The sequence below is a fragment of the Coturnix japonica genome, chromosome 1, assembly GCF_054131305.1.
Source record: "Coturnix japonica strain WE chromosome 1, WE-NBRP24, whole genome shotgun sequence".
Lineage (NCBI taxonomy): Eukaryota > Metazoa > Chordata > Aves > Galliformes > Phasianidae > Coturnix > Coturnix japonica.
This window is the reverse complement of record NC_140663.1, coordinates 61,472,889-61,486,939: the sequence shown is the minus strand read 5'-3', so window position 1 is coordinate 61,486,939 and position 14,051 is coordinate 61,472,889. Positions and strand designations below refer to the sequence as shown.

The 14,051-nt window shown below is 36.7% G+C and overlaps 1 protein-coding gene across 5 annotated transcripts in view; it reads right to left on the bottom strand.

Moving 5' to 3' along the window:
* Positions 1–1,217: 1,217 nt before the first annotated feature.
* Positions 1,218–14,051, bottom strand: part of ETNK1 (ethanolamine kinase 1) — a 31,989-nt gene continuing 19,155 nt past the window's right edge. For 2 of the 5 annotated variants that reach the window (XR_014944320.1, XM_015869631.3), the window contains 4 exons: positions 13,435–13,518; positions 11,477–11,637; positions 8,968–9,041; positions 1,218–7,741 (listed from right to left, as the gene is read on the bottom strand). Coding sequence is in view for 1 of the 5 variants with exons in the window: in XM_015869631.3 (XP_015725117.2) it covers positions 7,669–7,741; positions 8,968–9,041; positions 11,477–11,637; positions 13,435–13,518 (392 nt within the window). In the remaining 4 variants the exon portion in view is untranslated. Of the gene's footprint in view, positions 7,742–8,967; positions 9,042–11,476; positions 11,638–13,434; positions 13,519–14,051 lie in introns of those variants that run through there. The other 3 variants (XR_014944310.1, XR_014944317.1, XR_014944324.1) reach the window with 2 other exon arrangements.

Sequence of the window (14,051 nt, the reverse complement as noted above, 5' to 3'; positions counted from 1 at the left end):
GACAACTTCTAACTCAAGTATGATCTTGCTCTGCATTTTCTGTAAAGCCAAGGCAAAGGCACAAGAGAAACAGCTCCTAGTTCCAAGCAGCAATTCTGTCTGGATGAGTAACCCTAGATGTCCGGTCACTGAATGTTTTCCTTCAAACTGAAAAACAACTATGGCCTTACCCATCCTGTAGCAGAAACAGTGCCTTGACAAAAAGCCTAGCATTAGTAAGCCACAGCTTTAGGTCAGTGGCAGCCAGTAACACTTGGAGGTTTAAGAAACTCAGGCCATAGTTACTGTGCATATGGAACATTACTGTGTGACCACTGTACTAATGGAAAACAATCAGTAAGTTTAAAAAGCAAAAGCCTTCCAAATTAAGAAGGAAATATTATAACAAAAACCTATTTAAACCAAGATGCATGGATCTCAAGCATCCTGCAAAGCTGGGTTAAATGCTTTCTCTCAAGCCCAATGATATGTTTTCTTTTGCACTCAACAGAACTTGCTTGCTCTGTCCTTACCTTTCAACATATAAAAAGACTGGTAACTCTTTAATCAAGCTCACTAAACCTAAGAAAACTTAAGATTTTCTATTTAGAGTACACAGGAAAGATGTCTTCAGGGAGAAGGAGGGAAGATCCATCACAGAGACAAACTCTGACTCAGTATTTCGCTCAGTGAATTCACAGTGGTCAACTGCTTCAGGTTACTCAAGCCCAAATAATATCTGGCTTGGTGAAATCATTGTCTTTACAGTAGCACAAAAACGAAGACAGCAGAATTTTACTAATATAAATTATACATTCCCCAAGCAACTGTCTAACACAGTGCCCCTAGCACTGGAGGTAGAGCCCGTAAAACAGAACCCAAGTAGTTAGCACAGCCCTTACTGTGCGCAAGTAGAACTTGATAGCAAGATGGACTTCTTCCCAACCCAGTTTCTCAGTAGTGATCCCTATTGACAGCCAGATTCACTTAAGTCCTGCCTCCCAGATGTGAAATTTTAGCTAATGACCAAGGCTATTTAATATGCAAAAATGTTAAGAGTCAACTTTGTGCAGGCTAAGTACTAGCTCATAACATTTCACTTTCAGATGGGTCATTAATCCCAGAAAGAGGTACACATTTTAACACGAGTCAAAAACCTACAACATCTCTTTAAGTATTCCACAGTAAGTGTTTTTTAAATCTGGGGAAAGCAAAATCACCACAGTATGTGCCAACAGTGCAGTTAGAAACAAACTTTATTGTTGCAGTTTGAAATTATTTACACAATATAAATCTCTTTCAAAGGTACATTACTTCATTTAATCAGTGGTAGAAGGCCTTATAATAGAGCTTCAATAACATTTAGTTCAAAAGAAATACAGTTCACTCCAATGGATAAATGATGCACCTAAACTCCACAACATACAAAAAGGGTAATGGGGACTTTTGGGGGAGGGATGACAATGCCAGAAGATAGAGGTTGCTTCTTAAATTTAACTTATTCACAGCACATAAATGGACTCATGTTAAAAAGAACACTGGCAAATATTCAGTTAAAAAATAAAAGACACAAAGAGGAACATACCCCTACTTATGCTATGGCCCTGTTTCTGCAAGTAATTAAAGGGTTTTAGACAGCTGGATTAAGACGCTTGAGACAGAACTAAAGAATCTAACTAAGTTATATTAAAGATTGGATACATTCTTGGTGCTGAGACTATTCAAAGCACTTGTGTACAAAGCAGCGTTACTGACTACCACAGATTGTACTTGAGATACAAAATGTTAAGAACATTTCTACCTATTAAAGAAAAAGAAATAAAAGGTCTGTCACACACTTAAGACTTGACGCCTACTCTTTATTTTTTGATAACAGTTGACAGTTACTACCACCAAAAGCCAGGAAACTTTTTTCCCCAACCTACTCTGCATTTTATGGGATTGTATGCAACAGTTTTTAATGCTTCTCTCTACTGTGGGTCTCCTTCACCTTGTATTTTGCATGAATCTCTACTATGTGGAGAAAAAAAAAGATACTACATCGTGGAAAAAAAAAAACCAACAACACAGTTGCAATATCACAGAACATAAGGCAGGTGCAGTACCTGAAGTTATTTCATCACTTATTTTTAAATGTTGATAAGGTTTTCAAGTAATGCACTTTCTAAATGCTGACATGACTTAACCAGCACCACGTTTCCCTAAGGTCCATGAGCATCATGTTTCCTTTTTTTGGGTGGGGGGAGGGCTGTTAATTAAAATTTAAACTGCATAGGTAGATCACATGGAAAAGTCACTTTTTCACAAAAGAAAAATCAGCCAGCATCTCACCACATCACTTAAAGCACCTCCATACAGCTGGCACATGCAAACAATCTGCATATTTTCCTTTCCAGTCTGGAGGTCTAAAGGCCACAAAAGTTCTTCTGAAATATCCCACCTACATTAGTGTGGCTTCTCACTGCCATGAATTCCTTTAAGTTATGTGGTTGGCTAACAGAAGACCTATATTGCGCAAGACCAAAGGTTACAGCTTTTCATCTCTCTTAAATCTAATGAAAATATTCAGCATGTAGCCTACATGTTCACATGCATCTGTGAATACGTTTGATAATGCAAAATAGAAAAAAAAAATTAAAAACAAACAAACAAAAAAAAAACATTAATATCTATAAAGAACAAATAGCTAACTCAAAGCAAAACAGATAGGATGAGGTTAACCTCTTCTATTCGCTACAGGGAGAATTACCCTGAGCAAGAAATTATATTACTGTGGGCTACAGAGAAGTTACAATTAGAAAAGCAGTTACCTTACAATTCCTTTTGGCAGGAGCTAAAAATAATTGTGTAAGCCTTTTCTAGCTAGCAAATGTTTTAAAATAAATTTGAACTTAACCTTGAAATAAACTTTGACCATTTGCTCTTGTCCTTAAACTGTGTGATAGGCATATTCAATAACTTGCTATGTTGAAAGTTGGAAGTTCTCATTTCCATTTGGATTTCCTTTGACCTTTACTTATTGAGCCCAACCCACCTCTTGACTAACACTTCTATGACCAGCTCGCTTCCCAGGACTCTCAGTAACTAAAGTGTCAACACTGTTAAGCATGTGTACCTTTCATTCAGGGCAGGTAGAGTTGACAGCATGTGACAACTGTATCTAGATCAATTTGTCTGATGGACAACAAGATTCACACACCAGCATTTTCCAGCAGAAACAAGAATATACCAACAGTTTGAAGGACATCATGCAATTCAAAACTGGTATTGAAAGGCAACAGTAATGAAATACAGTTGGCCATTTGGGGGACAACAACCGTCTATGCTTCACTTCCAAGGTCAAAGGCCTCTTCAGCAAGGGACTTTATACAAAATAATTCTGATGAGGAGTCATATACTAATAAATCAGAACATAATTTCAGTCAAAAAAAAAAAAAAAAGCATGGAAAGGAAGCTTTTATAACCACATTTCCCCTAATGAACTAGGGTATGGGGGTTGTGGAGGGAGAGCAATGCACACAGGAAAAATACCTCCTCACAATAAGCCTCAGATACTCTAAAGAAACTACCCATAATTCTAGTGTGGTCGAAAATGACTGGCAGAACTATTTGAGTGATCTGAGGGTGAGGGGGTTATTATAAGCATTTACAAGTTAGCAACTAATCCTATTTTAAGTCTATATCCACCAAAAACATTTAAATTCGGAGACTTCTACCACAACTAACTCAATTGCTGTCACCACGGGAGCGCACACTTAAAGAGTACTTCAGTTCAACATGCTTATGGTTTAGAAGTCGCCAGCATTCAAGAATGTATAGGAGTTTTGTTTTGTTTGTTTTTTAATTTAAACAGCCTTCCCTATACCGCAGGTACTTACAGGTATCATTTGCCCTATCAGAATAGACTTTCTCGTCACCTTAGCATTGTATGAATTTCTTATTTTTTTTTTTATTTCCCCAGAATCATTCCCAAGAGCAAGATGTTTAAAAATGGTAGCAGGGAAAAAAGACACAGGGTGTCCAAGGCTATCAATGGATACCTGAACGTAACTACTATGCTTTGTTACCAATAAATTTAACAAAAGAAGTCAGCACACAGAGTTAGATTTCTTCTTTACATCAAAATTTCTACAAAATAGGAGAGGATACAATGCAATACACAAGTCCATAAAAGCAAGGTACAGTACAATTCACACTAATTTACAAATGGTTATTTACACTGTTTTATATACATATACAGTCAGATCTGGTTAATACAAATTTGGTAATTACTTTTAAAATGCAAATCAAGACAAATGAATTTAAAATTATGTAAGAACAGATCAGTTGCTCAGAAATCTGTAATGCTTAAACGACTTGAAAAAATTAAGCACTGATTAGCCAGATCTGACTGCAGAAATGAGAAGAAAAAAATTCACACTATTCTGCTTTACAAAAGCAACCAGGCCACTATGGTCTATTGACTTGATGCTATTTATGCAAGAATGCCACTATTAATAATCCTCTTTATATTTACAAGTTTAACTACAGTAAGAATTATTAATTTTGGCATTTATGCCCTTAGCTTAACATAAAGGCAACAGAGTATCTCCTTGGCAAGTCACAGTCAAAACTACTACAGGATGTTTCTAGAGCTCAGTCTTTTTTGCCCTCCTTCAAATACCTTCAAAGTTGCTATTAAGAGACTGAGAGAAACTTATCAGAACAAGTACACATTCTCTAGTTTGGTGCTTTAGTACCTAACTTACATTCAGAATGTCCTGTATTCACAGTTTCAAGCTACCTTAAAATTTGCAATGCTATTGAAAAAACTACTGCTTCAAACTTAATACATCTGTAGATATTCTGTTGCAAATGAGAATATCTGAGTGCTACTGGCTATATGTGATGTGGTACAAGAATCAAGGTAACTGGCATTTCATTTGGGAAAAGTTTACAGTATTTTCTCCAAACCTTTTGATCAGGAATTGTTTTATTCTGTACTTGTCTTGAAAGAAAGCTGATGCAAAGCAGTATTAAAGTGTGTAAAATGAACTTCAACATACAAAATGAAAGCCTCTATCAGTACTGCAAAGTTGACCACTATAACCTGTGATAATCTTTGTGCTTCTTCAAAGTGGCTCAGAAAAAGCTTGCAGTATTTACTATCTGCTTGAAAGTGCTTTTATGGGAGATTCAGTGGAAATTAACTCCATAAGAATGAGATTGAGCTGCATTCACAAAGAGCTTTGGTTCTGCAGAAGTGAGTTTCCAAGTTTCCCCTCCTACAGTTATTGCTACTTGAACTATATAAACAAAATACTACTGAAAAAAAGTTACACTAACTCCAAACTTAAATAGAACTGGTACTTGAAAAGGGAATGTGGGTTGCAAGCTGTTGGGAACGCTAGATAGGATCTATCAAGTGCTGGATTTCCCAAGACCAACTGAATTTCACAGACTCTTACACATGTTAAAAACAAAGCAACACTGCCAGAAATAAAGACACCATTTTAAGAAAATTAAAAAAAAATAAAAATAAAAAAAAACAAGTTCTAAAATCTTTATCAACCTTACTTGCAAAGAGATCATGCCATACTTGAAGGGACTACAAAGACAGCAGGCTATTACTCAATATATGTCAATCATGCCTACAGGGGGAAAGTAGAGAAAACGAGAGTCTTCAGTGCTTTCATGAGCTCTAGCAACATCCTCTATATCTGCTACAAAAGAAAATATAAATGTCAATTTCAGCTATTTATTTCTATTTAACTACCAAGATAGTTTGTCCAGTATATCAGCCTCCAGCTAGCAAATGGTAACAAAAAGGGTTATCCAAGTTCAAGTTACAGGAAAAAAGAAAAAAAAAAGAAATTAAAAAAAAAAAGCCCAGTTTTCCCATTGCATTACAGTTCAGGTTTTGACTAAATAATTTAAAAAACAAAACAAAAAACAGAAAACTTTCAGAGATGAATATAAACAAGAGGGAAAAACCCAACCCTTGCTTTTGTAAAAAACAAAACAAAAAAAAAACCTAAAAAAAAACCCAACAAATAGAATGCCATTCTAAACGGTTGTTCAAGGTGAAAATTCTTCATTCACATCAACCTTCTTTGTCTTGAAAGAATCAAAACAGCTTTAAAGCACACATGTATGTATATGTTATTTATATGTATATACACACACACACAACAGTATGTCACAAAGCAATTTAGAATAAACATCTTTGCTGGAGTCTCTACAAAAAGCTCCCCATAATATTTACTCTTCAGTTAAGTTTGTGACTGCATGTGTATATGCACACACAGACTTTGTACATGTGGGCACTTAAGTGACCAAAGTGCAAAGTTTTTCAGAGTATACCCAAGAGCTGAGTACATGCCTGCCCAACTCCAAATTGCCTTGTTGTTTTTATTTTTTGTTGTTTCTCCCTACCTCTTCTAAAAGAGTTTTAAAGCCTCTTTTCCACTTACGCTTACATATGGTTTTCTTAAGTAAACATTTTCTTTTCAATTCACATTTTGTAATCCAGACCATTCTTGGTATAATAGCTTTAAAAAGCTGTGTGTGACAATCAAAGTCCCATTGTTCAAGTCATACCTTTTCATGTTATCCTTCAAACTGGAGACTTTGAAAAGTAATTTGCTGCCACATAAAGAAAACAGACTTACAGAATCTGCAACTACAGGACCAAGCATTTAAGACTAGAATCCAAGGTTAAATGATGACAAAGCAGAAGACAATATACAACATAACAAACTGTAAACCTAAGTGTCTTGCTCCCCAGTGCAACAGGATCTCTGCTCACTAATTTGCAGTTCAATAGTCCATTCCATCAGATACTGCTGAAGCACATCAGAGACTGGAATAGTGTTCAAATTTTGAATCAAGTTTCAAAAAGTAATACAAATTTTGGAACAGTGGTCTTTTGTTTAAGAAGTACGCTTAATAAACAAGCAGCTTTCCCACAGAAGTTAGAGATGGTACACTTCCATCTAACACTGTGATGGTATGGAGTCTAAAAGAATTTGATGGCCACAGAACATTCACATTTCTAAAGCTTAACACACAAAAAGGAAAGTCAAAATGTTACTTATCATTTTAGCAAGAAGGCTGATTCTTATACAAAAGATAAGTACCATAGTAAGGAGAGCTACCTTTTCCTTTATAAAATTAAAAAAAAAATTAAAAAAAAAATCACCCTAACCTTTTCCTCTAGTTACTACATACCTGTGACCAGTATCTCACTTTTTGCTTGTACAGATCTAAAAGGTTGATATCCTCTGACTGTGTAGATCCTTAATATAAGTTAATGCAGCTCAATAAAACAAGTTGTTAAACAAATCCTTTGGAAAAACTTCACTGTCTGCACCCAACTAACAAAAACTGATGAAAGCAGCAATGGAATTGTGTTAAACTTAAAATAAATAATTCACATACAACATGTTAAAATTACAAAAAAGGATTAAATTGCCATTTCTACAACTTTTTTTAGATTTAGCAAGTTTCTAATCCATTTTATATCAACAGCAGTATGTATGTTCTTCATATTAAATTTAACATTGAAGGACTGTTTAGAGGCGTTATTTATAAAGCAAGAACCACCAAGTGAGCATTACAGAACTTCAACAAATGTTTAGCTTTTTTCCAGTATCCATTCAGAAAAGATTGAGGGTTTGTCTATCCACTTGGTAAGTTTACTTCTCTTCTTTACTCTGGAAGAGTTAACATCATGACCTCCAGCTTCATTTTGAAATACTGGTTAAAACGAACAACTGCATACCTATTTAAAAGAGAAAAGATCTGACGTTAAGAGCAGGCAATTTCCTACATGGAAACAGACAGGCTAGGTCTACCCAGAAGTCCACCTATCTCAGAGCCCTGTTTCAAATACTAACCCATAGGAGCTACCAAAGGAGGAAGAACAGAAGAACCATATTACGGTACTTCCTCAACAACACCACTCCACCACTTCTCCTGGCTTGCTACAGTTTGCAAAACAAATGCTATTTTGAGTCAATCAGAGGTGTCACTTTCAAGCTTAAAGTTCTTAATAAAGTGTTCTACAATTGACAGCTACAGTTGCCCCTCCTCTCCCCCAAAGTAAAAAAGGAAAAAAATATATATACTTTGTTCACTGGAAGATTGCTATTTTTCTAAACCACAACACAGTTTCTCACTTGTGCTTTCACTTGGCTTTTTGCGCCATCTAGAGGTTACTTACAAGCACTTCTTGGGAAAAACTAAGCACAAGGCCACAGAAGAAACTCACAGTGGTACTACTTAAAAAACAGCACAACTAAGCCTAGTAAACTGACTCAGTGATCAATGAAAAAATATTCTAAACTGAAGCAGAAACTCATGCTAAGTAAAATGATGGATTTTATCACTTCTATCAGTTTCCAACAAAAGACAGATATATTCTACTGCTTACTGTGATGAAAGACTATTAAAAAAATTAAAATGCCAAGGACATCCACCTGAAACAGAACCACCAGCTGGTGTTTCAGTAGACAGAACTTAACGTTCATTGGCATTACAGAGGTTCCTATTAAAAAGTTAGGAATTTCTAAAATCAATAGTCTGCACAATAAGACGTAAGCTAACCTTTTTATACAAGAGGCCCATTTCCTGACTCTTGCCGCTGGGGTCATACCTCTTCTGACAACTAGCACAGCACAGTGACTAGTCTGCTTCTGTGCCTTTGTCTCTTCAAGAAAAGCCTTTTATCTTTAAAAGCATTTCCTCCTCTAGTGAAGTGCCTTGCCTTGTTATACTAGCTATGTTAGCCCAAAGGCATACGTTAATTTAGAAAGTTTTCAGGTGAAATGAAAAAAAGATTGTAAAAGCTGTCTACGCGTATTTTCAGTTCAGAAGTTACAGTACAATCACACAGATCAGACACCTCAAACCTCATAGCTTATGATAGCTGGGATACTTAACCAGATGGTCCCAAAATTCCCTTCAAACCTCAATTATCATATTATTATATGGAATGAGCGTGCTTACCCTAGAAAATCAAAGTCAATGGTGGAATATTTGGCTTGAATTAGAGCCCACAATCCCCAAAAGAAGTGAGAAGCCTAGTGAAAAAAAAAAAAAAGAAAAATTAGTTAAGATTAGGATTGCATAAAAGCATATACAAATGCATTTTTACATTGAAATAAAAAAATTCATCTACATGCAATCTCCCCCAAATCCATCTTTGTAAGCTTGCTTAGTATCTCTTCAAAGAGATTAGTAAACAAGTATTACAAAACTATTGGCAGAGTAAATTTATTGGCCTCCAGACACGACATTTGTTGGTTTTTTTCCCCCAAGAAAAACGATGTCACACTTGTGAAAGAGTTCATCTATTAAGTAAATTGTTGTGTAATTATATACATCACCTTAAGTGAACAGAAATAGAACTGCTACTACTGCTACTTATTAAACAACTTACTGTTAATATCCTACATACATTCAACTCTTATGTATACAGAGAATTCCATTTGAACCTTTGATTACACCCTTAGGATATTATAACCACAACTCACTTTCACTACTGACTTGGACAAAAGCATGATCTGTAGCTACAGAAAAGAAGTTCCTCACCATTTACACATCTGTAATCTGTTTCAACCATGACTGTTTTATTAGTCCAGATAAACAGCTTGAAGGTCTATGTTCAATTTCTGATTGAAACTATAATGAATTATGAGATTGCTAATGAACTTTTAGATATACATATATATATTTTGGAAAGGGTCCAGAGGAGGGCCACGAAGATGATCAGGGGGCTGGAGCACCTTCCCTATGAGGACAGGCTGAGGGAGCTGGGTTTGTTCAGCCTGGAGAAGAGAAGGTTGCGGGGTGACCTCATTGCAGCCTTTCAGTACCTGAAGGGAACTTACTCCCAGGAGGGGAGTAAACTCTTCGAAAGGGCTGACAATAGCAGGACAAGGGGAAATGGTTTTAAGTTAAAAGAGGGAAGATTTAGGTTGGATGTTAGGGGGAAGTTCTTCACTAGGAGAGTGGTTAGGCCCTGGAACAGGCTGCCCAGGGAGGTTGTGGATGCCCCGTCCTTGGAGGTGTTCAAGATCAGGTTGGACGGGGCCCTGGGCAACCTGATCTAGTAAAGGTGTATGTTTGGTGGCCCTGCCAGGCAGGGGGGTTGGAACTACATGATCCTTGAGGTCCCTTCCAACCCGGGTCATTCTGTGATATACACAACGGACATGAGTTTGATCATCTCATTATTGAAGACATTTTTGGACCAGATTACATACATGGCATTTCTGACTTTTATTCAGTTAGTAACTGAATATAGTAAAATGCTTCCTGGAGCTTACACCTAACAATTTACCAAAAGCACAGAAGACACTTTCAGGCACGTATGCCTGAAAACACCTTAAAACAACAACCATTAACCACCAGCACCTCTTAAGTTTTGATAACTTTACCTGACAGCGAGCAGTTTGGAGCTCCACATCAGAAAGCATTCATTTTTCTCTTAGCAAAGCTTCCTACATTAACTGACACCTACTTGTATTCGGCACTATTTGTACCTTGTGTATGGTCTGAAGGCAGATCTTAAGCTGTTCTCTGAACAGAATGCTATCCTCTCTTAAACGACCATAGTTTAGAATTGACAAAAATAAAGCTATGTATATTTGACATCAGACCACCAGCCAACATAACTGCAAATCTAACTTGCCTAAATGAAAGAGACAACCAAATTCAGTAGATTATGCAAATCTTAACAAAAGAACAACAAACAAATTGGTATTAAGTCAGCCCTTAGAAAATACCATTTTTTAGAGTAGGACCTGTATTTCTTCATTATTACCATTAGCTTCTTCGTAGAAAACTGAAGGTATTACAGAATGAAGGTGTACTTGGATTAGTCAGACAGAGAAATAAGATCAAATGCACATTTTAGCCTTAGTGAGCCTAAGAATAGTTTAGCACATTTTACTTTTAGAAGAAAGCAAAACGAAGTGAAGCTTTTACATCTGAAGTCTGAGAAGGCAGACTGACAGCAGGAGATAGTTTGACACATGATATAGAAGAGGAACAGGGGAAAAGACTCATACAGTCATCCCTCAGAAAACCTCCTGGGATACTTAAGACTACATGTGCATTTTGCTACAGTTTAAATCACACAGCTTTCTAGAACACTGAAAGCAAGGGAAGAATTGTGGTAGTATTGAAAGATTCTAAAAAGAACTCTAACCTCTTTTTAAAGTTCCATCTTGTTTTTCTATTGTGTTACAAGGAGTTCAGCATAGACCCATCATAAACTTTTGCCAACACAGCAACTTGCCAGTCAGTAGCTATACTTGCTAAAACCTCATCATCTCTGAATACTCACTGCCCCTTTTACTTGGAGCCAACACACAAAATCATGAACTTTCACAAAACAAGCTAAGTTTTTCTTTACATAACACAGCACTCAGGTTAAGAAATTGACAGTTACATTTACCCACAGAGAAAAAAAATACAGCATTTAACATTCACATCCAGAGATTTTACTTACCAGTGCAAACTGATTGACTTGAACATATAGAACTTCAACTTCTTTTTCACTGACTTCTGTGCCAAATCCTTTATATTCTTTGTAGGCCTCAAGGTAAGATCTCAGCCACTGTTCCTGTAATTTTCTGTTGGGATAAAGGCTGTAGTCTACTTCATTTACTCCTATGGAGGTAAAAAAAATAATAATAAAAAAATAATAATCTGAATCTTAGGGTATCTAAAAAGAACATCAGAATCACAGTACTGAACTGCTCCTCTGTCTCTTCCCCCTTTCCTCCCCCCACCCCAAAGCTGAATCCAGATGTGTACACATTGTCAGCTCGTATTTCTAAGACTAAACCTTTAGTGTAGTCTACTCTGCCCCTCCATACACAGAACTAGAAGCCTCATCTCTGTAACTATTCTCTCCTGCCACGTTGTTCTTCTCAGCACACAGCTCCAAAATTGTCTATACTAGACACTCTAAACAGCTGGCCACACAATCTACCAGGAGTCCCAAGACTTGGATCACAGCCAATCACCACCCAGTAGATACAGAAAAATATTTATCTTGCTTCACTGGACAAAGACTGCTCTATGTTTAGAAAGAGATTCTTAGCCACACCACCCCTTCCTCTGAAACACACCCTTGGCCTCCTTTCCTGCGTTTCACCTTCTAGAAGACTAAAGCAGTATGAATGTTCAGTAAACTAAATACTAAACACGCTATTCCTGAGAAAGCACATTTGCAATCAGTAGTACCAAGGCATATGCAATAGAACCACTCCACTCTGGAAGCACTAGATTTGAGAGACATCACACTGAAAAGTACTAAGGAAATGCCAGGCCTACTGTACAAGTGCATCAGGAAAGAGGTTACAGTACACAGCTCTCTTGCACAGGGCAAGCAGTTTCACCTCATGTCACAAATCTACACTAATTTACATGGCCAAGTGGTTGTGGGCATACATGCTACTAACGTTTATGTCCATGACAATGACATTTTAATACCCAGTTCTCCTTCAGTTCTACTTTATGACCACTGCAATCTCCTGGCACTTAAAATTTTTTCCCCCATGTCTAATCCTCAAAAGTAGCAAAGGTGACACACAGCTGCTCTTCAGTGGCTAAAGAATGTTCCTTGTGTGTAGTACTCTTAGTGCACCTAGCTCCTTGAAGATGTACTTGGACTCTTAGAAGTTCCAGATGAAATTTAGCAAAACCTTTCAAAAGTATTTTGTGGGAGATTTTAACTTGTTTCCTAAATACTTAAATTTTTTAAATGTCACAGTATACTTGGTTAAGTTATCTGAACTTGAGATCTGAAAAGCAATGACAGGTACACAAACAAAGGCTTTCATTTAATTCACCACACTGTACTTTTCACCTGCGTGTCTGTGTATGTTTTCCCCATTACTCCATCTTCTAAAATAGCACTGCATAAGCAAGGTTATTGCACTCTTATGGAGTAAAGGGAAGGGGCATTTATCAGAAGAAACTCAAGTAGCTAACAAATGAAACTATCTGCAACTTAATGCCAAAATCTGACACTTTTTCCAACCATGCATTCTTAGCCTCTACCTCTCATTTTAAGCACATAACTCAAGGGCAAGTACTTAGCAAAGACATGCAAAACCACTGAAAAAAATGTAATGTCCGCCATTTGTAACTTTGTAATCACACAGCATATTCTATGTATTAAATAACTGCTTATGCTGTTGCAGATACATTCATGGTATTTCATTATAGCGCGTTGAGTCTGTGCTGCATCATTTCACCCAACAACCTCAAAACCTGAGAGCTGTAAAGGAGGAATGTAATTGGCCTGCGAGTAGAGACATTAACACATTTTGATACCATTAGATTAACAGCTACATGCATGTTTCTAGGTATACAAAAAAACATAACATGGTACAAGAATCAGAACTCAAAGTTTTTTTTATGTCCATTTTACCTTTACCTCATAAACCCAATTTTTACCTGCAAATTCATTGAAGTGATTGCCAATGTCATAAGCCAGGTAGTTGTATCCAGAGTACTCATAGTCTATGAACTGCACATCACCTACGTGAGACAAGAGCAGCAACATCAGAGTCCACATCAAATGAAATCACGGCCCTAATCCTTTGGCGTCCTTTGAAGTTTTAGGGAAACAAACAAACAAAGTACATATCTATCTTATTTGTACCCAGTTGCGTGCACGCAGATTTTACAAGGCAAGACTGCTTTTATGGTATGAGACTTCTATGAACATTCATTTAAGAGATCTCTTTCAATAATCAGAGCTTAAAATGCCTTTTCTTTTTAAACTCTGATTAGCAGAATTTTAACTTCCACCACACGAGGGCATCAATTATCTTCAAAATGAGAAAAACAGTAGAGAAGCCTTAATTTAAGCTTCATGTAGAAATCACAGATCATTCTTTCCCTGACTTAAAAAATTCCAGTCCTGTATATTCTAAGACAAACATGCAACCGTGGCAGACTAACATGTTGCTATTTCCTTTTAGTATGGTGATATTCCCTGCTTTCTTCAAGCACACTTAAAGCAAGACTTTCCTAATAGTTGCCCCTTTTTTGTTTTAAGGTGGCTTAAA